A 27,996-nucleotide genomic window follows, 5' to 3' on the forward strand; every position below is an offset into this window, starting at 1 on the left:
TCCAAAACAGAAGGACCAGCAGAAGGGATCTGAATTTTTTTATTTAGAAATCTAATCTTTGCCATTTCTCTTTCTGCCCCTTCCCCAGTCTCTTTATGCACAATCCTTTTCTTTGGATCCTTTCCTCTTCTGAACCATCAGCTGTCTGTTTTCTTCTCTTCCTCTAAACTGGATTTTGGCTGCTCCTCCAATGGGCTGAGTGACTTTGCATCTGCAGGCTGGCTGTCCTTTGCAGGCTCCTCAGGTGAGGGAGTGGGTTGCTTGGCTGCAGGTGGTTTGCTTGAAGATCCCTCATCTGAGCTGCTGCTGGCTGCTCCTTCCTTGCTCTGCAGCTCCTGGGGAAAGTCCAAGGAACAATTATCAGAGTACTGAAACTCCAAAGCCTGTCCCAGCTTGAACATGGTTGCCAGTCACTACGTCAAGGTGGAGAAACCTCAAAATGCACACCACTTCCTGCAAAGTCCAACAGCAAGGCATATGTCCTAGGAATTAGCCTGGCTTTCAAGTGCATATTTGTTTAAACCAAATATGGTTTAACTGGTATGCACTATATAATCCTCTTGGCAGGGAATTCCTAAGAAATCTAAGACAGAAGCGCAATACTTCTGCCATGGATAGGCCCCTAGCTGACAGCAAAAAGGGTGAGGTACCTTAGTGGGCCAGGGTCCTTCCAGGCTGGAATCCAACAAGGAGCTATCTCCACCAAAGCTCTCATCTTCCTCCTGCATGCTGATGAAGATGGTGGGCGTCTCTGACTCGGGGACTTCCTCGCGCAAGTCCACAGACTCCTCTGCAGGAAGTGGGGTGGGGGTGGGCGGGGCTGCAGGGCGGGCCTGCTGCTGCTTCAACTTCAGCTTCTGCTCCTCTTCCAGTTGGCGCTTGAGGGCCTTTTCCTGTGCCAAGCGCAGGGCAATCATATCCTGGGACACACGAGGCAGGAGGGGCTGAGGCTCCATTTCTTCCTACGAGTGGAATAGAACTCTGTCAGGCCCTGCAAAAACCCCTCCTCCACACTTTCAAGTCTCAACCAATTCAAGGTGTAAGTGCAACATGTTCGGGTTACTTGGGGCCCCATTCTCACCCGCATCCGCATTTCTGGGGTTGATCCCTCCCCATGCTGGGCCTCCACTTCCCTCTTTAGTATTGCTTCCTTTGCAAAAGTGTTCGAAAATGTACGGATGTGAATAATCACTACACAAATGCTGCTGGCATAAAGTTTGGGCTAGCCTATCCTGCTCCCAAATATTGCAAGTAAATATGTGCAGATGATACAGGTTTGCAAAAACAAGGTTCAGTTGCACTATTCTTCCCATTTGCAAACTTTGGGTTTACAAAAAAAGGGTGTGTTGGGAGAAGGGAGAGTCTTCTGGCAGAAAAGAAAAGGGGTCATATGGTTTAAACAATGAGATCTTTGTCCAGAATTGGTACCCAATTCTTTAGCCAACACTGCTCATATACATGTCCCTAAACATCTCCCAAGACCACAAGGGCTAGAATCACAACCATCTTAAAAAAAAAAAGTTGAAAGATAGTTTAGTCTGCTGCCAACGCCACTGATTCCCACACAATGAACTGGGTATGTTTAGCCTGGAGAAGAGAAGATTAGGGGGCGACCTGATAGTGGACTTCAAATATCTGAAAGGCTGACATCCAGAAAATAGAGCGGACTGGTTCTCTGTTGCTCCTGAATGCAGGACTAGAACCAATGGGTGGAAATTGCAGGGAAGCAGCTTAAGCTAAACATAAACAAGAAACTTCTTAACAGTGAGAGCTGTTCAACAGTGGAACAGATCACCTCAGGAGCCAGTGGGTTCTCCACTGCTGGAAGTATTTAAGCAGAGGCTTGATGGCCATCTGTCTGGGATGCTGTAGATCCACTCTGCGGTGCATTAAGCAGGGGGTTAGACTAGATGATCTCTGAGGTGCCTTCTAACTCTATGATTCTAAGACTAAAATGGAAAACAAAGCTCAGGCCTGTCCCCACCTAACCCCCAACATCATCACTGTCATGCACATCTTAGGACTGGTAATTGAAACTTTCATACCAATCAGTGAGCATAATATCTCCATAGCAAAGACAAAGAGGACAGGATTAAATGTCATGTTGGATACAACAAGAGTGGTTCTCTCTACTATTCAGGCTTCCCCTTGCATCCCCCCCCCCAAGTGCTCTTTCCAGCCCCTCCACAGCTCTTCACTCCATCTCCTATCAACCACTAAAGTTGCAATCCTCTGTACACTCGCCTGGGAATAAGCCCCACTGAACACACGCACACGTGTCCACCTGATGGAGGCAGTGGGGGGAGTGTTGGGGGCCAGAACATACCGAGGCTGGGTGGCAGGCGCTGGCAGAGCGCTAGGGGCAGGCCATGCCAGGTAAGGGGAACAAGGGAGAGATGTGTAGTATCTGTCCCCTGCTCCGGGCCTGTCCAGAGCCAAAGGATGGCTGGGGGAGGCGTGACCCCATCTTCTGGCCTTCGTTTGCTGCTCTGCAATGCCAGGTCTGTTACCCAGAAAACCTCCCTCATCCATGACATGATCCTGGATGAGGGTGCAGACCTGGCATGTATTACGGAGACCTTGCTGGCCGAGGCTGCTGCTCCAACCCTTGCAGCCATGTGTCCAGCCGGATTTTTGTGTGCACAGCAGCCGAGGGCTGGGGATCGGGGAGGGGGAGTGGCTGTTATCTACCAAGAATCCTTGGTCTTCACCAGACCCCCTGTCCGGGAGACCAAGGTTGCTGAGTGCATGTACTGGAGGTTGGGCCCGAAGGGCAGTCTGGGGATTCTGCTCGTGTACCGTCCACCCCGCTGCACGACTGACTCCCTGGCCGAGGTGCTTGAGGTGGTCTCTGATGTGCGTGTACAGTCCCCTAACTTATTGGTGTTGGGGGACTTCAACGTACATTCGGAGGACATCCTCACAGGAGCACTTCGGGACTTCATGGCGACCATGGCCACCTGGGAGCTGCACCATATTCTAACTGGGCCCACCCATGTAGCCGGTCATGCACTAGACCTTGTGTTTGGTTCTGGAGAAACAGGGAGTGATCTGGACGTCGGGGGTATATCCACCACCCCCTTGTCATGGTAAGATCACTATCTGGTGACGTTGGACTTCTCGGTTCCACAACCCCTCTGCAGGGGTGGAGGACCCATTAAAATGGTCCGCCCCAGGTGTCTTATGGATCCAAATGGATTCCTGAACGCGCTTGGGGATTCTCTGGGGCACGCCAACGGCCACTTAGTCAAGACCCTGGTGGGTGGCTGGAATGCCGCAATCACTGGGGCATTAGATCAGGTGGCTCCGAAACGCCCTCTCCCCCTGAGCAGGGCTCGGACTGCACCATGGTTCAATCCGCGGTTACGAGCTCTGAAACAGGAGGTGAGACGGCTAGAGCGCCGGTGGCGGAAGTCTTGCTCCAAAGACGATCAGACACGGGCTAGAGCTGTATCTTCAGCCTATCACGTGGCGGTGAAGGGAGCAAAAAAGGAATATTATGCTGCCTCTATCGCGTCTGCAGAGTGCTGTCCCAGGAGGCTGTTCCAAGTGGTCCAGAGCCTCGTCGGTCCTGCGGCTCCAGAACCACTGGAGCATTCTAAGGCCTCCTGCGAAGCCTTGGCAAGGCACTTTGCAGATAAAATTGATCGGATAAGGAGTGTTACTCCGCACGCTGTGGATACAGTTAGTGAGCAAGAGGCAGCCTGTGGCAAACCGGTTTTGTGGGATCGGTTCCAGCTTCTTCCTCCTGATGAAGTGGACAAGGTGCTTTCATCTGTAAGGCCGACGACCTGCTTACTTGATCCTTGGCCATCGTGGCTCATTATAGGCTGCAGAGAGAGACTGGGTGAGGGGATCAGGGCAGTGGCGAACGCCTCCCTTGAGGAGGAGTGATGCCATCAGCCCTCAAAGAGGCAGTGATAAGACTGCTCTTAAAGAAGCCCTCCTTGGATCCTCAAGTTTTCAACAACTTTCGCCCAGTCTCAAATCTGCCATTTTTGGGCAAGGTGATTGAGCAGGTGGTGGCGGTGCAGTTGAAGGCACACTTGGAAGAAACTGATTATCTAGACCCATTTCAATCGGGCTTCAGGCCTGGGCATGGGACAGAAATGGCCTTGGTCGCCTTGGTAGATGATATGAGGAGGGCTCTGGATAGGGGTGAATGCTCCTTCCTTGTTCTCCTCGACCTCTCAGCGGCTTTCGATACCGTTGGCCACGGTATCCTCCTGGACCGCCTGGAGGGGTTGGGCATTGGGGACACCACATTGCGGTGGTTCCGGTCCTTCCTCTCCGGCAGGTACCAGAGGGTAGCACTGGGAGAGGAGGTTTCGGACCCGTGGCCACTTACTTGTGGGGTGCCACAGGGCTCCATCCTCTCCCCGATGCTATTTAACACCTATGTGAAGCCGCTGGGGGCTATCATCAGGAGGTTTGGGGTGCAGTGTCATCAATATGCGGATGACACGCAGCTCTACCTCTCGTTCAAATCTTCACCAAGGTTGGCTGAAGAATCCCTGTCCAAATGTCTGGAGACAGTGAGTAGCTGGATGGGGAGGAATAAGCTGAAGCTGAACCCTGACAAGACCGAGGTACTTTTGGTGGGAGACAAGAGGAGGTTGGGGGATGTTGACCTGGTGTTGAATGGGGTACGGCTACCCTTGAAAGACCAGGTCTGCAGCCTGGGGGTCATTTTAGACTCTCAGCTGTCCATGGAGGCTCAGGTGTCAGCTGTGAGCCTGACAGCACTGTATCAACTCCATCTGATATGGCGGCTGCGCCCCTTCCTTCCCGACCATCTGCTCCCATTGGTAGTACATGCCCTGGTGTCCTCTCATTTAGACTACTGTAATGCGCTCTATGTGGGGTCACCCTTGAAGATGGTTCAGAAGCTGCAGCTGGTACAGAACGCGGCGGCTCGCCTGATTAAAGGCAGCCGCCGGCAAGATCACATCACTCCAGTGCTGAAGGAGTTGCAATGGTTACCAGTTGTTTTCCGGGCCAAATTCAAGGTGTTGGGTTTGACCTTTAAAACCCTGTATGGTTCTGGCCCAGCCTATCTTAAGGAGCGCCTCCAGCAGCACCAGACAGGCCGCTTAACAAGATCAGCCTCGGATGGCCTTCTCTCTGTCCCATCAGCCAGGACAGCTAGACTGGTGGGGACGAGGGAGAGGGCCTTTTCTGTGGTGGCCCCCACTCTGTGGAATTCCCTCCCTAAGGAACTCCGTCATGCCCCCTCTTTAATGAGCTTCCGTCATGAATTAAAAACGTGGTTGTTCAGGCAGGCATTTGGGGTGGGTTAGGGTATTTTAGAAAATGTTTTTATTGTAGAATTTTATTGTTTTAAACTGTTTTATTGTACGTTGTACATCGCCCAGAGTGGCTGGGTGACCAGCCAGATGGGCGATTAATAAATTTAATAAATAATAATAAAAATAAACTTCCAAGTAATCCTGCACAGGACCACACTGTCAGGGTTAGTGACCCAGAGCCAGAAGGTACCTCGTAGGCCACCTATTCCAAGCTCCTGCTCAATGCAGGAAATCCAGAGCTGTCCAGCCTGTGCTTGGAGACTGTCCAGCCTGTGCTTGGAGACCCCCAACAAGGGAAAGCCCACCACCCCCTTGGCCGTTCTCTCACATAGTTCTCCCTCCTTCCCCCGCTTTTCTGGCACTCACAAAAACAAACTCTTGCCATACAAAGTTGCTGCAACCCAGCAAAATCCACAGTTGTCCAGTGCAATGAACCAACCCCCCTTTCCATGTTCTAACCTCTCTCTCTCTTCTCAGCCCTTTGGTCCTGGGTGGGGCAGTGCCTCTCGCCTCCTCCAGAGGCTGCAACTCCTTCCCTTCAACGTCTTGCTTGCTGCTGGCTTCCAGGATGGCCATGGTGGAATTGGGGACATGGGCTTGCTGGGGAAGAAAAAGCAGAGGAGAGCACCATGCCATCAGCGTAATCCACAGTAATTAATATGGCATATCATTGGAAGGACTGCTACTGTGGTTTGGCATCTTTGCCATCAGTGGCGCCTGTTGCTGGGAAAGAGCCTAGAACAAGGACTTCACCACCAACTACCAGGAACTACCAGCGACTGCCATAAACACCACAACATATCTTAATACAATGCATATTTTGGTGGATTTTTAATTGTAAGCTGCTTTTGGAGACAATCTTGGCTAAAAGGGGGGCTGGTTGGGTTGCCATCTTTGCCCAAGGGGCTGCTCTCTGGCCCCTTCCACCCATAGAACAACAGCAACTGCCAAAGGCCCCCAAAGAGCCAGCTTGTGCCCTGAATCTTTGAACTCCGGATCCTGCCAGACAGGCTCTATTTCCAGCATTATGGCACCCACCAGCTTTCTCTCTTCAAATATCATTTATTTCCATTGTCTCCCACCCAGCCCTGCTTCCCTTCTCCTGGTCCTTCAGGAATTGCTACTCTATCATCCAGGTAACAGTCACAGTCCATGACCTTTTCTTGGTCCCTCAAGCTACTTGCCAAACTGAAACATAATACACATTACCCTATACCTAGTTTGTAACTAAGCTAAAGTACGTGTAATTGAAATAATCATGTATCCTTCCCTGGCATCCATCCCCCTCTCTTGTGTTGTTTCCCAGTGTTTATTTTAGACTGCAAGCCCCTTGGGGCAGGGCCCATTCATTCCTGTTCTTTGTAAAGTGCCATGTACTCAGATGGCACTACATAAAGTATCATCATCATACAAATGTACTGCAGTACAGGCTGGTGGCTCCGATGTCAGTGGTGCAGTGCATCCGCTCCAGGTTTCAGTCCAAATCAGTCAGAACTCTAAAGGAGTTATCCAAAGGGATGAACCTATTTTTGGGATAGGGTTCAGCTCCTTTAGAGTTCTGGCTGGTTCTGACTGAAACCCAGGATGGATTCACTGACATCGGAACCACCAGCCTCTGCTGATGCACTGACTCTTCTATAAACCCCGTCCCTCACAGCATGAACTGGCTAAGAGGTAACAACCACACACTGAGGGTTAAAAGGAGAATGCCACTACAGGTGCACTAGGAGTTGCACAGCCTGGATTTTTATTTGGCTTCAGTCACCTTCCTCACCGCAGGGCCAGGCACCCTATAGTCTTCCAGCTACGTTTTAGCCAGTACCTGATGCGGGGTGAAGGAGCGAACGTGGGCCAGCAGAGGCTCCCGTAGCTCTGGACACTTCTCAAAGACGGCGCTGAGCTGCTGAGGGGGCAGCTGGAGGATAACCTGGAAGGACTGGGGCTTGGTGCGCTGGCAGCACTTGATAAAGCCCTCCCAAACCTTGGGGTACTTCCACACCTGGGGAGGAAGCAGAGAGGTAACACATGGCATCAGCAGCCAGAACCTTCTCAATGTTTTGCAAGAACAGCCTTACTGTATCAGGTGAAGATCCATCCAGTTGAGCACCCTGTTTCCAACAGTGGCCAGCCACATCCTCTAGACAGTTCATCATGCAAGGGCATGAAGAGAATGGATTCCCCCTATTATTTACATACACACACACACACACACACACACACACACACACCCCTAGTCCTCAGAGGAATAGCACATCTGCACATACATTTATCTATCATGACCAAGAGCCATGGAAAGATCTATCCTCAATGAGTTCTTTTTTAAAGCCACCGATGCAAGCAGCCATTGCCACATCCTCCCACCCTCTGAAGATATTTCTGGCTCTCTAGGATAGGAAGGACCCAGTTGTGCAGTAAGAGAAGCCCAGGTGGATCCCCTAAAGTGCTTCCTTTAGAAGAGTAAAAGCATTGCTCTGGAGCGCTAACCTCTGCTATGCCCCAGAGCAGGCACTGGGTGCGAGAAGGGAAGGATGACGGGAACCTGACTGCAAAGAACAAGGCAGATCAAGTCCTCTTCCCTGCATCCTTCTCACCTGCTTCAAGATGAGGCGGGAAAGGATGTTCATGACAAAGCCGCCCAGGCGCGGATACATGGTCAGCGACTGGATCACTGTCCGCATGAGGAGCATGGGCAGCGGGTTCTGTTCCATGAGTTGCTGCATCACCACGGCCAGCACCTCTGACGTATATACATTGCGCTCAGCAAAGCACAGGTTGGTAGCTGCATGCAGGAAACAGACAAGTTTAGCCCACTGCAGGGGCTAAGAACAGCAGCCGCAAGATGGGGCGGCGGACGACACCAAAGACAGGAGAAGACCACAGAAGTCAAAAGGTTGCCAGTTCCTTAGGTGGAGGAGGACTTTGACATTCTTACTTCCAAGTAAAGGTATGCAAGATCAGGATGCAAAATGAACTTCAGCACTTGCCCTGATGCCACCTCCAAGCTACAACTAATGGCTAATTCAGATGCAAGAATTTCCTCCTTGGATGTACCTTCCTGGACAATGCCCATGGAAGAACACATGGAGAGATTTAAAGTACAAGGTGTTCCTCTTCGCAGCCATAGCAGACAGCAAGACGACCCAGTTCCACCCTGCAGAGTGCAACTGTGGTCTTGGGAGTTTTCATTCAAGCTTTGTCCGCACCCACAAAGAACTAATCAAGTGGTAGATGCAGACATATAGGCGGAGGCAGCCTTACCTTTGATGATGGACTTCATGTCACACTTGGTGGAATCAATGTTGTGCAGGGCAATCAACAACTCCCCAGGATTCAGAGGAGAAACGGCAGAGTTGCCTTCACCTGTGGGAATGGTGGCAAGAGATCACTGTCATCGCAGATTCCTCAGTTGCCTTAGGAGAACAGCCACTGACAGACGGGGCCATAAAGCCATTTGGCTGATGGCTTCCAAATCCATTTTACAGCTCTGTTGACTACTCAGATGCAAATCAATGAGTTAAGTTCTCTCCCCACCTCTTTTCCCAGCCTTGGGACATTCCTGTCATAGCTGCCAAGCAGATCCCACCAGAGACCATAGGAACTCAAGGACTGCTCATGGTCTGGACTCTTACCGTGCTGTGTTCCCAGCAGGCGGTTGAAAACCTCCTTCACCACTATAGGGTTCAGCTTGATAAGCTTTGGCAGAGCCTGGATCACCTCTTTCTGGAAAGAGAAAGAGAAAGGAAACTAAAAAATGATTGGCAAAAATTACATCACGCTGGACTGCACTCAAAAGAACCTAAGAGCCATGCTGGATCAGACCACGATCCGTCTAGTCCAGCATTCTGTTCACTCAGTGGCCAACCAGCTGCCTGTGGGAAACTCACAAGGACATGAGTGCAGTAACATCCTCCCACCCATGTTCCCCAGCAATTGGTGTACCTAGACATACTGGGCCTGTTTCACCAGTAACAAACACACACAGCGAAAAGGGCATGCTTGGGGATACCTAACAATGAAGTGGAAGGAGGAGGGACTGAACCATAGGACACAGCAGACTTTAAACAAATCATTAGAGCACATTTCATTCCCTTCTCCATGCTGGGAACAGAGTCCAAGGCTTCAGTAGCCCTGCCCTCAGCAGCATCTCTAGGACAGACAAAGAAGCCAACTCATCTGTTAGTGATCTCTGCAATTCTTTTCCACCACTCCCATCCTTGAGCCATCTTCCACAATGTTCCATATACCAGGAATGTTCTCATCTCTTACTCAAGCCAGCTCCCTCTCATCCATTAAGCCTCTTCTCAGCCCTCTCATACAAAACTTTCCCCTCAACTATCCATTCAAGCGAGCACAGAAGGGGGAAAACTAACTGTTAGCAGTTTACACCCTGCCTGTTTTCTCCACTTCTGTTCCATCAGTCTTAGGTTTGCCTAAGGTCAGTCTTGTTAACCATGCAGTGCGGCTTGATAACCACCCGGAACAACCCAACAACACTGGATTCTCAAGGTGGCTTGTTCTAGACAAATAAGCCACATTGCATGGTTAACAAGGCACCCTGTATAAAATGTCCTGGCTTCAGACAACACGCTAACCCATGGTTCAACAAACAACTCACTGTTCAACCACAACCCACACTCAACTACTGAGCGTGGGTTAGCATGTTGTGAGAACCCAGTCAGTACCATTGGCTGTCTCACCTCCATTCCAAATAACCTTCCAGATCCCACTGAAAATGTAAACTGAAAAGCCTCGTGACCAAAGTGACAACAGCCTGGTACGGGTGGAAAGGTTACGGATCATTGAACTGGGCCTCACAGAGTACCTTTTCCAAGCCATTGAGTACAGGGATAAGGAATCGAACGTCCGGGAGCCTCTTGTTGTACAGATCTCGAACTCGTTTCACGAGCTCCGGGGATGGAGGAACTGAGTGGAGAAAATAATGTTAGAGAACAGCAGCCACCACGCCTGGACTACTTCTGACAATGCAACACTCCTTGAGTAGTCCTTAGCCTAGCCCAGCCTTCCCCAACTTGATGACCTCCAGATGCGTTGGACCACAACTCCTAGAATTCCTGACCATTTGCCATGCTGGCTGGGGCTGATGGGAATTGAAGTCAAAAGCATCTGGAGGCCACCAGGTAAGGGAAGACTGGCTTAGTCCCATAGTATTTATCAAGTGTGACTACTTGCATGGAATCACTGTAAGCCTCCATGAGACAAGCATTTAAATAACTGAATGTAGAAGCCCTACTTGTACCTTTATCTGTTAGGCTATGCAGGCAACGGGTCACCAGGGTCTCTGCACCTTTGGGGCAGTTTTTAACCAGTTTGAGCAGCTCCTGGGAATTCATCCCCATCCCACGGATCTGGAGGCGATTGGGAAGATGGGGAAGAGAGTGGAATTTGAGGAAAGGGAAACCAACTATAAAATAAACATGTACACCAAGGAGGCCCAGTCCACTCACCGGCTGCTCAATAACCCTGAGGACAGTGCGCTTGATGTCAGCGATTGCCTCGGTGTACACAGAAGCCAGCTCGTGGATCAGTTTGTGGTTCTGGGGAAGGAGGGCCAAGTAGAGATAGAGACAGTGCTTTATGGTCTCTTCTGTCCAGGGAGCAGCCACCTCTGCAAGGCAAGAGGGGTTTGGAAAAGAAGACGTCAGGCATCTGGCTTCCAGAAAACAGCCGGGATAGATTGCACTTGGAGAACTCAGAAGACCAAGGAGGGAGAGCGAGGGGGTGGGGGAAACAGACACAGCATCACCTCAATTTGAAGGCGTCTACTAGGGCTTCCATTCCTTTAAGCAAGCAAAATTTTTATCTACTGATAAGTTAAAAGAAACAAGCACACAATGCTTGCTCGATCTCATCAATTAAATCATGCATTTTAGAAGGGTGATGCAACAATGAGATGCTAACCAGATCCAAAGAAGGTGGAAATGGTGGCTAAACTGCCTATTGCACACATAGCATGGAGGAGAAGCAACACAACTCTAAATAAGGATAGTTTCAGACATGATGCCATACCTACATGAGAAAAAGCACACATTTGTGCTGCATGACACAACTATGGCTTTGCTATATGGTGAAGGCTCCACACAGGGAGTAATTTCAGCCTCCTACTTGCCAATGAGCCAGGGACAAGAAAATCTTTGATCTTGGCAAGTAAGGGTGCCCAGGGTCGAGAGGGAGGCTGTGTTGCTTCAACTAAATTAGGGAGAGGGAGTCTGGGTTCCATGGCTCTGAATAGCGTCCTTCCCCTCTCTGGCAATGTCCCTTCCCCACCTGAGTTCTTAATGACTCTCAAAGAATGTGAGGGGGGAATGTGTCTCTTCCCCTCCATGGGACGTCCCTGCTCAACAGGCAGACTCACACAGTAATTCATTCCTACCGAGGACTTTTTATAGGTTTGTCTGAGGCATGACAAGAGGATTCCTCTCAGGCACTTTTTAGTCTCTTTGTATAAATGAACATCAGAAGCTGCCTTATACCGAGTGAGACCACTGATCCATGTAGCCCAATATTATTGACGGTGACTGGCAGCGGCTCTCCAGGGTTCCAGACAGATGATGAATTTAGATGCCTTCTCCAACCTGCTGCCCACCAGATGTTTTAGACTACAACTTCCATCAGCCCTGGCAGCATGGTCACTTGTCAAGGATAATGAGAGTTGTAGCGCGACACACCTGGGCACCAAGTTGGGAAAGGTGTGTCAGACCCGGTTCTCCAATGCCTCCTTGTAGTTTGGCCTTAAAGCAGAGAAGAGAGGCAATCTGAACAAAAATGCTGAAAGCAGCTTCCTGCCACCTCAGGGCTCTTCAAACAGCCTTGCTCAGGAGAGAGGCTTGGGAAAGGTGGGAAAGGTGCAGAAATTAGTAATTCACCATGGCTGCCAAGTTAAACTCCTAGGATGTGACATCCTGTGTACATTTACTTTGGAGTACGGCCCATCTGAAAGTCTTACTTCTGATTAAGCATGTATATGATTGTGTTTAAAAGCAGAAATATTTATTTATTAAGCACTTAAATAGGACTAGAAATCCATTTGAGGTGTAGTCCTAAGTATCATGGCTTCGAAGTAAAGCCCACTGAAACGATGTAGATTGGACTTTGCAGCTGGCTGCTAGCTAACAACACTTGTATAGTAAGCACATCCACAACTGATAGACCCCTGAGCAATTTCATGTGTGAAGCTTTCTGCATGACTGGTGATGGGGATTGTTCCACTTCAGTGTCGATCCATGATTATTTTTGGCTAAGCCCCAACTAGGAATGGTGGAGAAATCTGCCGGATTCTAAAGAATCCGACCTGCGGAGTCCACAGCGGACAAGCACCGCTCACCTCCTTGTCTTTAAGAGTTCCCAGACGGTGGATCTCCAGCTTCCGAAAAGGAGTGATAGGCTAATGGCAGCCGCCATTAGCCTATCATGGGAAAAAGAAAGCCATAAATGGCATATTTTATGCCATCTGTGGCTGTAAAGCACTTACTTTTACATAAATTGTAGCCATAAATGACTGCAATTTATGTAAAAGGAAATGCTTTACGGCTCCAAATGGCATAACAGAAGCCATTTACAGCTATAATTTTCCCGTGATAGGCTAATGGTGGCCAGAGATCTGCCCTGCGAAAGCTGGAGATCTGCCCTGCGAAAGCTGGAGAGCTTCCCTGCAAACTCTGGTGGCCACACCAGGCCTCGGGGGAAATCTGCGGGCCCCCAAGTGGCCTGGATTTCCCCGCAGCACCCCCACCCTGGACTGCATGTCAGGGGGTTCGCCCATCCACCACAGCACCTACCCCACCCCCACACACACAGCTTGATCTGTCCTAGTCTAATTACCTGTATCTTTGTCAGCACCAAAGAGGACTGAGGGAGGATTAGGGTGGACCAAGAGCTGTAAGTAATTCAGTGCAAACTTCTCCACATATTCCCGCAGCTGGTCCTTTTCGTACATCCGCTTAATGAATAGAAGGGCTTGCTGGCGAACCTGAGATGAAGGCAGAGAGAGCCACAGAAAACGGGTCACTTTAAATCCCAGCGGTAAGTTTCAAGAATTACAGGGTTTAAAAAAAACACAACTCCAAATCTGAGAATTGAAAGTTGCGGTTTATTTTCCCCACTGTGGGCAAATCCCATTTAGGGAATACCAATCCTGAGGAGGAAAGACAAGAAGAGGTTTAGAAATGAAACAGTTCAGAAAAACTAAGAGACAGAGGCGATCAAGAGATCAAGATTACTATTTCAGGTCTCAAGATTCTTCTTGAGAGCGGGCACCACTCTCAACTGTTCAGCACTGGGCTTGGCCTTACCAACGGTCTTGATCAGGGTCCAATCCAGCCCCTCTTGAAAGACAACCAATAGCCTCCCTCTTGTCTTTTAAATTAGAGCAAAATGCCCCCAAAGGGCTTCGAAGTCTAATGGAGTCCAATAGCCATGGCTCAGCACTGGTCAGTTTATTTATTAAAATTCTTTGTCAGCCACTCTTCAGCTGTGGCAACTTCACTGCAACTTCCAGAATAAAACCATAAAAACACAGTAAAATCCAATCTATTGAGCAAATCACAGCAAGCAGTTAAAAATTCCACCGTAGAACAGAAAACAAAAGTAAAAGGCTTGGGCAAAAACACTTTTTAACTGGACCCCAAAAAACAGACAGTGCCAGGCAAACGTCTCTGTGAGGTTCCCAAGTCAGGGTGCCACAACTAAAAAGGCCTTTTTTCCAGTCATCACACACCTTGCTTCAGATGGTGAGAAGACACAGACCAGGGCCTCCAAACTTGATCCTAAGGACCAGGTACAGTCATGTCAGAGCAGGCAGTTCTTGAGGTATCCTGGTCAGCTAAGAGTGGTTTGTGGCTTATCTTAACAGTTTAAATCTGCACACAAGCTGGCTTGGGCCAGCAACTGACTGCAAACCACAGCACAACTCAGGACTCACCTTGTCCTTCTCATGGGAGCTGAGATCCAAGAGAACGTGCAGATACTCAAACTGCCTAGACGGGCGCTTGAAGATCAGGTCCCGAAGAGTCGACATGCCAAGGTACGTCCGGCTCTGCAAGACAGTCACAGAAGAGCTCTGACCACATGCAGTGTGCATTTCAAACAGAGAAAAATCCCCAAGGAGGCTGTCAGCATGTGCAAATTTATATTTGAAATACACCATATTTTCAATAGCCCCACAAACATTTACTTTCTTACCTTCAGACAACTATGTGGGGGGGGAGAGACCTAAAAATGGGGGGATTCCCCCTCCCAAGGACTTTTCCTGCCAGTTTTTCACAGAAAAACTGAAAATTTGGGGGGACATTGAAAAGAACAACCCTCCTATGAAATAGTTTCTCGTGATGAATGAAATGCCTTTTAAGACAAGGTTTTACTCACTCAAGAGACCCTGTTTGGGCATAACAGCAACTTTCAGCAGCAACTTGTGGGTTAATTAACTAACCCATAAACTGTGGGGACGCATGCCATGCATGAGCTGCTTCTCACTTCCAGCAACATCTGCATTTGTAGGTTCTTACCATGATATCCGCCAGGCACTTGGGGTTGGTCGTGGATTAAACAACTCCAAGTTAACCCATGGTTTGACCTTGGGTTAACTTGTGGTTGTTTAACATGCAAACAACCTCCCATGCCTGGGTTCGGATGTCATGGAAACAATCGACAAACACTGCGTTCATAGGTTGTTGCTGGAAACCAGAAGCAGGTCTTGTGCAGCGTGCATCCCTGCAATTCATGGGTTAATTATGTCTGAACAGGGCCAAAATGTATAATGTTTTTATGTAAGGCCATCTGCAGCATTACAGAATAATTTCTATGTATACTGTTGTAGGCATGCATGACCCTCAAGTTCAAGACACATTCCTGCACCTACAGCAGCCTTCCTCAACCTAGCACCAGTTGTTTTGGACGAAAACGGTCATCATCCTGAGCCAGCATGGGCAATGGGGATGATGGGAGTTGCAGCCAAAGTCTGGGTTGGGGAAGGCTGGACTACCAGAACCTGTGTTGGCATCTTCTGGGGAACACACCTCATCTTCGCAGTACTTCCGGATAACTTCCAGGGCACTCTCAGTGATTAGCGGGGCTTCGAGAACAACCTTGGTGAAGATCCTGTGTTGGACAGCAATAGGAACAGGCTCAATGTAACAGTGATTTTCTAGCCCTGATCCCTCCTGCATGACTGCAAGGCCAACAACCCACCCATCCTTTTGGTCAGGCTTTTCCTGAAGGCCAGAGAGCAACCCAATGAGACACTCGTCGTAGTTGTTGAGGGAGCCAGAAGGGTATTGGCTCAGGTAGGCGTTATACTCCTGGTAGAGCCAGGCAAAGGCCAGGTCCAGTCGGTTGCGTATGTCGTCCAGGATGAAGGCCAGGACCTCTCTCTTTAGAGGGACCTCAAACTGGGTCACCAGGGATGAGAGGATCTTCACACGGGCCTGCAGGGAGACATCCAGGGGTGAAGCAAATACTTATTTGCCTATGCATAAGGCATGATCCTATGCATGTTTAGCCAGAAAAAAGTCCCACAACTCCTAGCATTCCCCAGGCAGTAGGACTTCTTTCTGGCTAAACATGCATAGGATTGTGCCCTTATATACCACTTGTTATCCTAAGATCTCTAAGTGGTTTACATAAAAATATGTACAATATAAAAACCAACATAAAAACAATATAAAAGAATAAGGGAGCAATCCTATGGCCGCTAGTCAGCAGCTAGACAGCCATAGGATATGTGGGTTTCTGGGAACTGACCTTCCCCTCCGTGCTTCTCCTGCCCTGCATTGGATAGGCAGTCGCCTCTGAGTTTGGAGGTGGCCACCTATCCCCATAGGATTGCGTCCTAAATATCTTAAGAACATTGCAACAGGAACAGTAGAACAGAGCAGTGTGATTACAAGTCAGAGAAAGCCTGAGTAAAGAGGTATGTCTCGAAGCTGTGTTTAAAATTCGCCACAGTTTCGGCCACTCAAACCACACACGAGAGGGCGTTCCAGAGGGTGGGTGCCACTACTGAAGAGGCCCGCTTATGTGCCAGTGCCTTGCAACACAGTGTTGTCATGGGACGACCAGTAGGGACTCCTCGGAAGATCTCAGAAGTCGATTTGGTGCATATAGGAGTGAACATACCAAAGGAAATTGGGCAACCACCAGGACAAGGTTCCAAAACACTTACGTGGGCTGCCCCACTGCAGGCCACAGCCTTCTCTGAGCGCAGGATCCGCTTCACAGCTGCCAGCTTCAGCTTGTCCTTCTGTGCATCCGTTAGAGGCTTGATCACATCGCTCAGGCGGAAAATTTTCTTGCGGCCACTGGCACCAGCCAACCTGAAAAGAAGCAGGCAGTAGAAAACATAAATATCAGCCTCTTAAGACTGGGCATTGCCTCAGAGAATCAATGCAAGCAAGGAGGGCACTTATCCAAAGTGCTGCCAGGTCCTAGTAGTGCTCGATGTACTGTGTCATCTTTGCAGGGATTTGGGGAAAATCCATCCAATTATGCAACAGAATTAGAAATATCAGAAGGACAAGCCTAGGAAACCTGGAGAGCTTCCTGCTGCTGGGAATAGAAGCTGCAAGGCAACTCTGGAGCAGGTTCCCAAAGTTGAAGGAGCATCATGTTCTGATGCTCTGCCCTTGTCCAGCCAATGACAGCAGCAGTCCAGGTGACCTTTAGCTTGGAACATATACTAACTTACTATTTATATAGTGCCATCCATCTGCATCTTCCAGAGGGTTAGTCTGTTGCAGCAAATACAACAAAGAGCCTTGTGGCACCTTAAAGACAAAGAAATTTATTCTGCCACAAGCTTTCGTGAACACTGCCCACTGTATCTGATGAAGTAGACAGTGCCCAGGAAAGCTGATGTCAAAATAAATTTGTTCGTCTTTAAGGTGCCACAAGATCCTTTGTTGCTATCTAAGCACAGGGGCTTTACCTAGAATGAGAGGGCAGGTCCCTGTCGCCCCAAACGGCTTACAATCTAGAAGATGACATAAATGAAACAGCAGGGCAAGGAAATTAAGGTGGGGAAGTAGTTCTATTTACCAAATGCCTGCATTGCTCATTGCAGCTGCTGAGTCTCCAGTTTCAAATAATTTTGAAAAATGATAATAAAAAAAAGCTGAAAATAAACAAGGTGCTTTCATCTTTAAGGCCGACCACCTGCTTACTCAATCCTTGCCCATCTTGGCTCATTATGAGCTGCAGGGAGAGATTCAAGAAGGGATCAAGGCGGTGATGAATGCCTCTCTCAAGCAGGCAGTGATGCCATCAGCCCTCAAGCAGGCAGTGATAAGACCACTGTTAAAAACTATTTGCACCCATACAGCAACCATGATAACCTTGTAAGTATATAGATTAATGGTGTGTTATCGCTTGTCTTTTGAACTCTGACCACGCTGGGAAAATTCCTTAACTAAAAACATTTCTGTCATGCACAGAAACACACATTCCTCCATGGATTTAGAGGCGTTGCTGGCTCTCACCTGGGCTGGGTGGAAGGGATGATCGGTTCTGGGCGTCGTTTGGCCTGTGGTGCTCCTGGCTCCATGACGCTGGGGGAGGTAGAGCTTTGAGCCCCCACCACCGAGATGGCCTGGCCTGGGTTGAGAGCAGAGATGCGCCGTTTGATCAGCACACTTTCAGGTTTGGACATTTTCTCTTCTTTCATTGCCTCCTTGGCCTGTTTGATTTGCTCCACACCTACATAAGAGAGAGAGAGAGAGAGAGAGAGAGTTAGTTTTATATTCTGACAAAACACACTCCACCCACCCAGATGTGTCACTTCTTTGAATTTTTGTAAACACAGGCAATAAATAAAAACATTTAGGGAAAACTGAAATATGGCAAGTATTTTCTTGATCATCAGTATATGCTGTTTTCTTATTTGGGCCTGGAAATAACATATAAGAATTAATTTGCCATACCATGATTATGGAATCACAAGCACTTGAGGAAATACTCTGCTCAGCTGTGCTTATGAAACAGTTTTTAACTTTCCCCCACAAAGAAACCACACACCCCAATTTTAGTGTTTTCATTACTGGACTATGGGGAAAACTCCAAAAACTTGCAAACACAAATACCCTGTATTGCTCAACAAAACTGAGAGACTAGGGTCCACAACATTGTGCTAGAAGTACACAGCAACTCCCACAGAGTATCCTTTGCAGACATACCTGGTCCCAGCCCAGCTGCTGTCATCTGGGTGGCCATTAATCGGGCAAGGTGTTTGATCTGGACCTCAGTGCCAGCTGATTCCACGGGTGTGTAGGTAGCTTGGAAGGAAGCAGGCATGTTCTCAGGCAGGTATACCATGCTGATGAGAACCTGGGGACAGAAAGGCGTAGAACAGAAGACAATGGGAGGGCCCAGAATGTCACAGCCAAGTAGGAAAAGAGGATCTTTCCCAAAAGCCCCAAACTTGCTCAAAGGGTGAAGCATGTCAGACAGAATTCAGCAAAGCAATGTGGACTTATCCTGCTTCCAGAACATGTATCTTTTGATCAGACAATGAGGTTCCTCTCTCGCTGCTGCCCTTACTCTCTCTCTCATCCCAAAAGTACAGAGTTCTAGCCCTCCTTACCCAAAACGATCTCCCCTCCTAACTCCACAAAGTACCCAACCAAGGACACACAAGGAGCCATTACACCAGCTATACCCTAGGAACACGTACCAGGTTGGCCACATTATCTGGAGTCAAAAGGGGCTGCAGAAATTCGGCTGTTATGTCAGTGTCTGACTGCGGGCTGACTTGCATGGAAGGCTTGGGGGCTGGAACTGCCACCTGCTCCAGGTCTTTATCCTCATCATCTTCCCCGAGGGATGGTTCTGCAGCCACCAGGAGAGAGATTGGGGGCGGGGGGGTTGCCCAGTTAGGATGATCATAGCATTTGGAAAAGAGCCTGCTTCTCTTAAACAGGGAAGGGCAACCTCTGCCCCTAGGGCCACATATGGCCCATGGAGGTTGCTCATCTGGCCCATGGAGGCTTGGGCTCCTGGCCCCCAACCCCTTCTGGCTGCCCACCCCTGCTCTTAAACAGCCTTCCCCAACCTGGTACCCTCCAGATGGGTTGGACCAATGGCTATGCTGGGTGGGGATGCTGAAAGTTGTAGTCCAACACATCTGAAATAATAAAATGAAATGAAATAATAAAATAAATAAATCTGGAGGGTGCCAGGTTGGGAAAGGCGCCTCTAAAAGGCCATTCCTGCCCCTCTTTTGCCAGCTCACCAATCTTCATTTTCTTCAAGGTAGGATCACTCTCGTCCCGTGGGCGCTTGCGGAGTTCCTTCAGGTTGGGCATGTTGCGGGTGATTTCGGCCTGTTGTGTCCCCAGATCCATCAGCAGAGTGGTGATCTGGGCCTGGAACTCCACAGATGCTGGGTGCTTCAGGACACTCAGCAGGTGAAGTTTGAGGTTCTTCCGCACACTGCTCACCTGGGACTTGGCCAGAGTTGGAGGGAGATTGGCTGTCAGGAGGAAAACACAGGAAGTCAGTCAAGGGGGGGGGGCGACATTCGAGATGGGCCCAGGTTCCTCCCAAGGTGAAACATTTTGTGCAATGGGATTACAGCAGAAGTGACCCTCAACTACATCCCCATGGCCCCAATCTGGTTGGATCTTGCTGACTAGGCAATGAACAGCACAATCCTGTGCACGGCTACTTGGAAGCAAGCACCACTGAATTTAAAGGGATGACTGAATTTAAAGGGATACACCTGTGTGTACAGGATTGCAGCTAAGTCCATTCGACATTGCAGCTCTAATTAAAGACTGTCTGAACCATCAAAGATGCTCTCCTTTTTTAACGTACCAGATATGCAGCTTATTCTGGAACTGCTTCTTCATGCAAACATTGCCACAGTGGTCTCCCAGACAAAACACAGGAAAACTGCAGGGATATCTCAGGGCACAGGGAGATTTATCATTTTTTAAGAATGGGAGTACAGTAGGTCTCTAGCCCCAGTCATGAAAATGGATCATAGCTAGATCAGTCTCAGTATACATCCAAGTCTCAGATGCTCCGGACTGGGCAGGCTTACCGTGCAGCGTCTCATAGGCCTGGATCACCTCCGACATGAACATAGGCCGCTGGCGGGCGATGGAGGCCAGGGAGCCCAGCGCTGCTGTCAGGTTGATACTGGAGATGGCTGGGTGTACCATGAACTTCAGCAGCTGGGCCAGCGCTGTCTTTCCTTCTTCCCACAGAGTGTCTGAGGGGAAAGAATGGGAAAAGCAGGTGGGTGTGGGTGGGGAGGAATCAGAAGCAAGCTCGCTATCTGGACTGACCACCTCTGCAAGCACCATGCCGTAATGCAGCGTAGGATCCAGGGGAAAAGAGAGGAGGTTAGGGGGCGGATGGTCCCTTCCTGGGATGACCAAAAGCTTTGGCAACCCCTCTCACTCTGCAGCAGGGATGGGGGAACATGTGGCCTTCCAGATGTTCTTGGACTACAACTCCCATCATGCCTGACCACTGGCCATGCTGGCTGGGGCTGGTGGGAGTCCAACAACATTTGAAGGGCCACATGTTCCCCACTTCCCTGCTCTACAAGGTACTTATCCTAATGGTTAATCCAGCCCCAACTCCAGATCAGTGGAATACAAGCAGTTTCCCCAAAAGCCACGTCACCTCCCTCAGTTGCAGCCCACCCCTGCCCCACTCTCCTTACTGTATTTTATGTAGGTGTGGTCCGTGGGAACACGGTCCAGGCTGATGTCATTCTCGTGACGCTTGGGCACCTCCGACTCTGGCATGCGAGGCGAGAGGGTGATGATCAGCGCCTCCACAAATTTGATGGCATGGGTGCGGATCCCGTCATTATCGGAGTCCAGCAGCTGGATAATTTCGCTGGCCATGGCAGAGACCATTTCCCAGCAAGCCTCTTGCATGTCATTGATCACTCTGGATTTCACCATCCACTGTGTGATGAGGCAAGGGAGGGATTTGCATGAGCAGCCTCATGTCTCAGAGGCAGACAGATACCACAGTGGATCTCAGGCAGACAGGGGACATTTTGGAGCCCTCAGAACACCAAAGCTCTATTGCCACAATGTACCCACCACCATTCCTTTCACTTTTGGCCATGTGGCATTAGCACTGAATGCATTTTCCAGAACCAAATTTAGCATCCTGACAATCTGAGGTTTCAATTTAATTTTTTTCTAAGCCAAGTTTCCTTTTGATTACAAAAATAAGCACGGCTGTTTGTGGATTCTTCTTCATGTTTTGAAAGTTCGGGGAGAGGAGCACAATGATTTGGGTAGTCCTCATCAAGGCCCATCTGACGTTTCGTAGGAGGTTGCGGCACGGACAAGAGCACCAGAGCGGCATGATGCCTTTGCTACAGTGGCCGCCCTGCTGCTCAGCCACAACACTCCACGTAAGAGGGAACAACGGGGAGCTTTAGGCAAACGACTCTCTCATCCTTGGCCTGCCACCTTGCCAGGATGGCTAGTGACAAAAACTTTGGGTGCTAAAAAGAGCTACAGAAAAAATAATGGCTCCTTTTGGAAGGACACATGAGAAAGAGATCCTTTCTTTGGAACTCCCTGCCCCTGGTAGGCAAAGACACTGTGTTGCTTCTGGCACCTACAGAAAACAGCACTGCTCCACAGAGTGTTCCTTAACTGACCAGCCATGGTTTTATTGGCACTCTGTTTTTAAAAAGCATAATTTTTATATGGTGTTTTAATCTTTTCATCCTTTTGCTGTTTTGCCTTTTGTGTTCATGGAGCGGTATATAAATATTGCAAATAAATAAATAAAGGCATAGACAATATGGAAAAATTTGACAGAGAGTCAGTGTGTATGCACTTGCGTGTGGAGTGGACGGAACAGTGTTCTGGTCTGTGAAGTGAAAAGCGGGAGCCATTACACTTGCTTGGAAGTTACACCATCTGTCCCGGGAGACCTTGTATGCCTACCTCCCAGATGTGAAATGTATGGTTGGAATCATTCAGTAAGAAAGGAAGAAAACATACTCTGCACGTGCTCAAAGGCGCTGTTTCTACTTTGTATGCCCCAGAGCTGAGACACAGCATTACACACACGACTCAAATTAAGCCTTTGGAAAGAGCACCTCGTAGAGCCTGTGCTGCAGGTAGACAGCGCCCCCTCAAGACCCCTGCCCTTGTTACTACGGTGGCTGCAGGGTCATTCCCTTCACCCCCCGCCGCTGCTGGAGGAGCAGCTCACCTGCAGTGCCACCTTGTACAGCTGAGTCATGGCAAGGATGGCCTTCTTCACCACGTTGACGTTCTCGTCCCTCAGCAGCATGTTCAGGTTGGCAATGAGCTTGAGTAACAGCTCGGTGTCCCGTTTGCTGGAAGCAAGAGGTGGCAAATTCAGAGAGAGGGGAAAGAAAGAAAGAAAGAAAGAAAGAAAGAAAGAAAGAAAGAGTACCCCCTCCTGGGGTCTAACTAACAGGGTCACCGGTGGCACAGGAGGGAGCATCGTACGTGCCAGGCCAAATGGTATTATCGCCAAAGCCCCAAGAGGAGCCAGGGGAAGGCCGAGCCACAGGATAATGGGGCAGCAAAGTAACATTTGCCTTACCAGGCTTCCTCTATGAATCCAATAACGAACTTCCGCACCTCGACAGACTTGTCTGCCTGAAAGGCAATGATCTCCTGCATACAGAGAAGGACACAGATGGTCACCCTCTTGGCCCTCAGACCTGCCAACAACAGGCAGAGAAACCCCATTCACTCCTGGGCCAGGCCAGGCCAGGCCACAACACAAGGGATGGGGCCGGAAAAGAATGGGGAACGGCTGTTCTTGCTGTTGCAAGCCCTTACGGGCGAGGGCATGAAGAACTGCAAAGCAGAGATTGGAGGGCGGGAGAGGAGAGGTTATTTCTAGCACAGACCCAATGCATCTCCTCCAGACAGTACTCACATCCAGGAAGTTATCTAACAATGTGGGATCCTTGTTTATAATCAATTCCTGGACCTGAGAAAGAAAGAAAAAATAAGATAAGATAGCCAAGCAGGGAAGCAAAACAGAGAAGAACACTTCTGGCATAATATTAGGCTGTCTGACCACTCCATACGCACCAGCCATCAATCCTCACCAAGAAGACTAGCAATGTCCTCTTCCTTACAAAGACTTTGAGGACTAGTCAAGGGAATTGGGTAGGGAGGCTTACATGGTACAGAGTCCTTAACTACTCAGGGACAGATGAATTCATGGGGTCCCGAATTTGGAAACACCCCCTCTCCTAACACAAACACTCTGTTCTAAAGCAGCTTAAAGCACCACCACTGCGCAGTTACACATAAAAATGTAACACAGACATAAGAGTAACTTCATTTAAGTCCACAATGCCAAACACTTTTCAAGCCCTTGAATTTGCTGGATACAAAAATCAGCCGAGGGGCTCTGGCTTCTAGGAGAAGGGTTCAGGGGGCAGGGCTGACTCATTAGGCCAGGCCCACACCTGTGGATGAAGTTGCCACGCTTAGGCAGAAGACATGTTTCTTTCCTCCCCTCCCCCAACCCCACCTGATAGGAAACAAATTACTCTTTTAGATTCACTACTAGTTGGAGATTCCAGGCTATGTAGGCCACACTGTTAATAAAGCCCTGTAATTACTGGAAGCCCATTTCTACTTTGCAAGCCTTTAAGCCAGCCTTCCCTTTTTCTCCTCCTGAAAATGTCTTAAAGCACAAGAAAAGGTTCTTGGGACTACTGAGGCTATTGAAACACAACACATATAAAAAGAGCTGAGTTATGAGAAGCTAACCACCCATCTAGACTAATACCAATGCTTCTGACCTGCTGACTAGGGGTGGGTCTTACATCGCCTTGCTAAACAAGGATCATTTAGGGTGCAATCCCATGCGTGTTTAGACAGAGAAAAGGCCTGTAGGCCTTTTCTCTGTCTAAACATGCATAGGATTGCACCCTTAACTGGAGAAAGTTTGGGACTCAAACCTAATAAATGCAAAGGCAGTAACGTCACTTACCTGCTTGAGGATTGTAATTTTAGATTCATTGCTGATTAAGGCAGCCTGATTGAGCAAATCCACAACCTGTTTATATTTTTAAAAAAAGGAAAAAATCAATGTGAAATACAAGGCAGAGGCATTTTCTGACAAGCCTATAACAATCTATGTGGAAACAAGAATAAGTGGACATTTCTAGCATTGACTGTTATGAAGGTGGTGGGAGAGGTATTAAGAACTATGAGCAGAAACTGAGAATGGTCTGAATTTCTCTTTTAAAAAACAGGATTTGTTTTGTTACAAAGATCCAGTTTCTTCTGCACTACTAGGACTTGTCTTCCCTTGTATTGACAGAAATGGAAGGAGGAAGCATGAAACTGATAAAACACAATGGGGATCACAAGAACATATGGACAGGGGGACAGCAACTGGAGGGAGAGGAGAGTGGCTGGGAAAGTAGATGTCCTGCTTCACTTCTTTCAGTCCACCCAGGAGCCACACACATTCCCTCTTGCATTCGTTAAAATGGTCAGTGAAGACATGGTCCACATTTAGACCCATATTGTCAGTTTGGTGTCATAGTAACATCAATTCACCCCCAACCTCCCTCGCCCTGGGGATCTTACCCTTTCTGAGGTAGTCATGGTGTCTATGCCAGTAGTCTCTTCCCCAGCAAAAAACTGGGATGCGATGCTCATGCGAGAGAGGCCAGGGTCTCCCATGCCGCTTACGTTTGCCATGGCTACCCACACTCGATCTGTTCAGCGGACAAAATCAAGCCACTTAGAGTGAGGACTAGAAATGAAGCATGCAGGGTGACATTAGAGCAAACTGAACCTCAAGGAAAAAAAATATTTCTAAGCCTTACACTGCAAGGTTACACTGGTAGAACTTGCTCAAGTCAGTTAAATCACTCGTCTTATCATGGTGAGTCCTAGTTCTGCCCCATTCAGCAGGAGTCACTCACAAGAAAGTGGGAAGGTAGGATCTGAAAAGGTCCCAATAATACCTTTAAATGGACCATCTGTAAGAGATAATAGTGTAGTAAGCTTTTGAGTTCAGGAAAAGAAATCCTGTCGAGTTTCAAAAGCTTGAAACAAATAGGTATTGGAATCTTGAATCCATCCTTAGTTGATATCAAAGTGTCAACTGCTCTTGTAACATATAAAGCGAAAGCCCTTGCTCCCAGGTTATTCCCCAACAGCCTGCAGAGCTCTCCTTTCCCACTGTGAATTACCTCCTCCACCACTTTAGCCACGAAGCTTAGGATCTCTCTTCTTCCCCACTGCCCCTGTATTACAACAAGATGTACCCAGCTTCTGTGTAATGCAACTGATGATGGACTCAAAAGTAGTGCCTTATGATATATCCTACCATAAACAACTAGAACTATTTTGGCTAGTTAGCCCCCTTGTTCAACAAATAACAAAAAACTACTACTCTGCCTGAGGAGCTCTATATAACTTGAAGGCTTGCCTATGCTTTCATCCAGTAGAGATTGGTCCACCAAAAGAAATTATCATTGTCATCATCATTAATGCATTGCACTATCAATGTATATGGGGTCTTACAGAGTTACATAAGCAAAAGACAAGTCCCCCAACCCAAGGAGCTTACCATCTAAGATTGCCATCCTGTGCATGCCTACTTGGGAGTAAGCATTATTGAACACAGTGGGACTTATTTCCAAGTAACCATGCATATCAGATTACCTGTTAGCATCCCATATCCACACTCAAATCTAAACTTTCTCTGTGGAGCATGAGATGCCTAGTTTAGGAATGAACACCGGCTCAATCCTAGAGCTGGAACATGATGCTGAGAGACAGCCTGACAGTTTGCTAATCTGAGGCAACCTACAGAACTATTCTCACCTGCCAGATGTTGGTGCCTCCTTCTATACTTCCATAATGAGCCCCACATCTGAACCCCACTGATGCTTCCCTCCTGCTGCTGATTTTATGTTGATTTCTCTGTTCGAGCGCATTGTTTCCTTAGCCTGTGTTATTTCTAATATGTTATTTTGTGATTAGCATAGTGACTAAGGGCGCAATCCTTTGCATGTTTAGAGGAAAAAAGTCCTGCAACTCCCAGCATACCCCAGACAGCCCAGGGCATGCTGGGAGTTGTAGGCCTTTTTCTGTCTGAACATGCATAGGATTGCACTTTACGAGACTGAGCTATGAAGCAGGAAGTACCTGGTTCAAATCTCTCTTCTACCATGAATTCATTCACCAGGTGGCTTTAGGCAAGCCACTGACCCTCACCCCCTACACCTGCCATACAGTGGAGAACATATTGACTTATCTTACAGCAGCCTTCCCCAACCAGGCTATGCTGACTGAGAATTATGGGTGTTTTGGTCCAATACATCTGGAGGGCCCAAGGTTGAGGAAGGCTGCTTTACAAAGTTGTTGCCAGGATTACAGCTAAGAACGGCCATTCTGGATCTGACCAAAGGCCTACCTAGTCCAGCAGTCTGTTCCCACAGTGGCCAACCAGATGCCCCGGTGAGAAGCCCTCAAGCAGGACATGAGAGAAAAAGCACACACACCCCGCCCATGTGCCCCAGCAACAGGTGAACATAGGCACCCTGCCTCTGAGGTAGCACATAGTCCTCAGGACTAGCAGCCATTGAAAGCCTTTTCCTCCAGGAATTTGTCCAATCCCATTTAAAGCCATCCAAGTTTGTGCCCACCACTATATGTTGTGGTGAGTTTAACTCTGCGCTGTGTGAAGAAGTCCGTCCTTTTGTCTGTCCTGAATCTCCCACCAATCAGCTTCGTGGGAGGACCCCGCTGGGCTCCGGTATTTGGGAGAGGGAGAAAAATGTCTCCCTATCCGCATTCCCCACACCATGCATAATTTTACACGTCTATCACATCTCCCCCGACCCTCCTTTATTCCACGCTAAACAATCCCAGCTGTTGTAACCGTCCCTCAGGGGGGAGGTGCTCCAGCCCCTTCATCCTTTCAGATGCCCCTTTCTGCATTTTTTCCAGCTCTACGACACCCTTTTTTAGGTGTGGTGCTGCAGAGCCACTGTACAAGTAAGAATTTTTATTGTTATTCCCATTATCATTGTTGCAAGCTACGCAGAGTGCTCTGCGCAAAAAAGAGCGGCCCTCCCATTACCGCCGCGGCCTGCCCGTTACTGCCCCCCCCCAGGCCGTATTGCCTCCGCCTTGCCGTAACTGCCCTCAAACACCCCCCCGATGCCACATCAGCCCCCTCCCGATCACCCTTGACCCTTCCGCGACACCCACCCCTCACCAAGAACTGACCTCGTCCCTACACGTTGTCATGACAACCCCCCTCCGCCCGCGCTCCGAGAGCCCCCTTCCGTTGTCATGACAACCACGAGGCCCTGCGCCTGCTCTCCCTTTCCCCCCCACTCACATTAACCTCCTCTTACCAACAAAGCTACGCCGGAGGATTCCCTTCCTCGGTGAATGGAGCCTAGCTACCTTTAAAAAAAAAAAAATTAGCCAGGCCTCCATACAGCCCCCATGTTGGAAAACGCAAATTCCCTTTTTTATTAAACACTGCGCGTGCGCGGCGGCAAGGACTCTATGGTAGCGTAGCTTCCTTCCTCCAAAAGGCGGCGCTTTCCTGTCCGCTTTCCTCCCCTCCCCATGACAGGAAGAGGCCGCTGGCGCGCGGCGCACTGTACTCTGGGTAGGGAAGTTTTCAAGACGCTAGCGTGGCACGTCCCGCCTTCCCCCTATCA

At 48.9% G+C, this 27,996-nt stretch overlaps 1 protein-coding gene and 1 pseudogene across 8 annotated transcripts in view; one reads left to right on the forward strand and one right to left on the reverse strand.

Moving 5' to 3' along the window:
* The window catches only part of LOC146337528 (protein CFDP2 pseudogene), a 471,985-nt pseudogene that overhangs the window by 231,163 nt on the left and 212,826 nt on the right, over positions 1-27,996 (forward strand). The gene's annotated exons all lie outside the window — the stretch shown is intronic.
* SYMPK (symplekin scaffold protein) lies at positions 21-27,995 on the reverse strand. Of its 6 annotated transcripts, XM_084814794.1 has the most exons (28): positions 27,682-27,823; positions 25,135-25,290; positions 24,893-25,023; positions 24,288-24,353; positions 23,217-23,270; positions 22,875-22,948; positions 22,515-22,641; positions 20,989-21,238; positions 20,359-20,529; positions 19,546-19,785; positions 18,988-19,142; positions 18,491-18,641; positions 17,798-18,014; positions 16,486-16,636; positions 15,513-15,748; positions 15,341-15,422; positions 14,248-14,361; positions 13,149-13,296; positions 10,775-10,935; positions 10,567-10,675; positions 10,132-10,232; positions 8,939-9,029; positions 8,568-8,669; positions 7,901-8,088; positions 7,132-7,308; positions 5,769-5,909; positions 651-962; positions 21-335 (listed from the first exon to the last, which is right to left on the reverse strand). In XM_084814794.1, the coding sequence occupies exons 3-28, from the start codon at positions 25,004-25,006 to the stop codon at positions 138-140; spliced, it is 3,930 nt and encodes a 1,309-aa protein (XP_084670920.1). In that variant the 5' UTR covers positions 25,007-25,023; positions 25,135-25,290; positions 27,682-27,823; the 3' UTR covers positions 21-137. The 6 variants fall into 6 exon arrangements, with proteins under 6 accessions (XP_084670920.1, XP_084670919.1, XP_084670915.1 ...); XM_084814793.1 differs by lacking the exon at positions 25,135-25,290 and having other exon boundaries at positions 27,682-27,995; XM_084814789.1 differs by lacking the exon at positions 25,135-25,290 and having other exon boundaries at positions 22-335; positions 10,567-10,935; positions 27,682-27,842.

The sequence above is a fragment of the Heloderma suspectum genome, chromosome 10 (genome assembly GCF_057233095.1).
Source record: "Heloderma suspectum isolate Gila_16-S chromosome 10, 16-S_ref, whole genome shotgun sequence".
NCBI lineage: Eukaryota > Metazoa > Chordata > Lepidosauria > Squamata > Helodermatidae > Heloderma > Heloderma suspectum.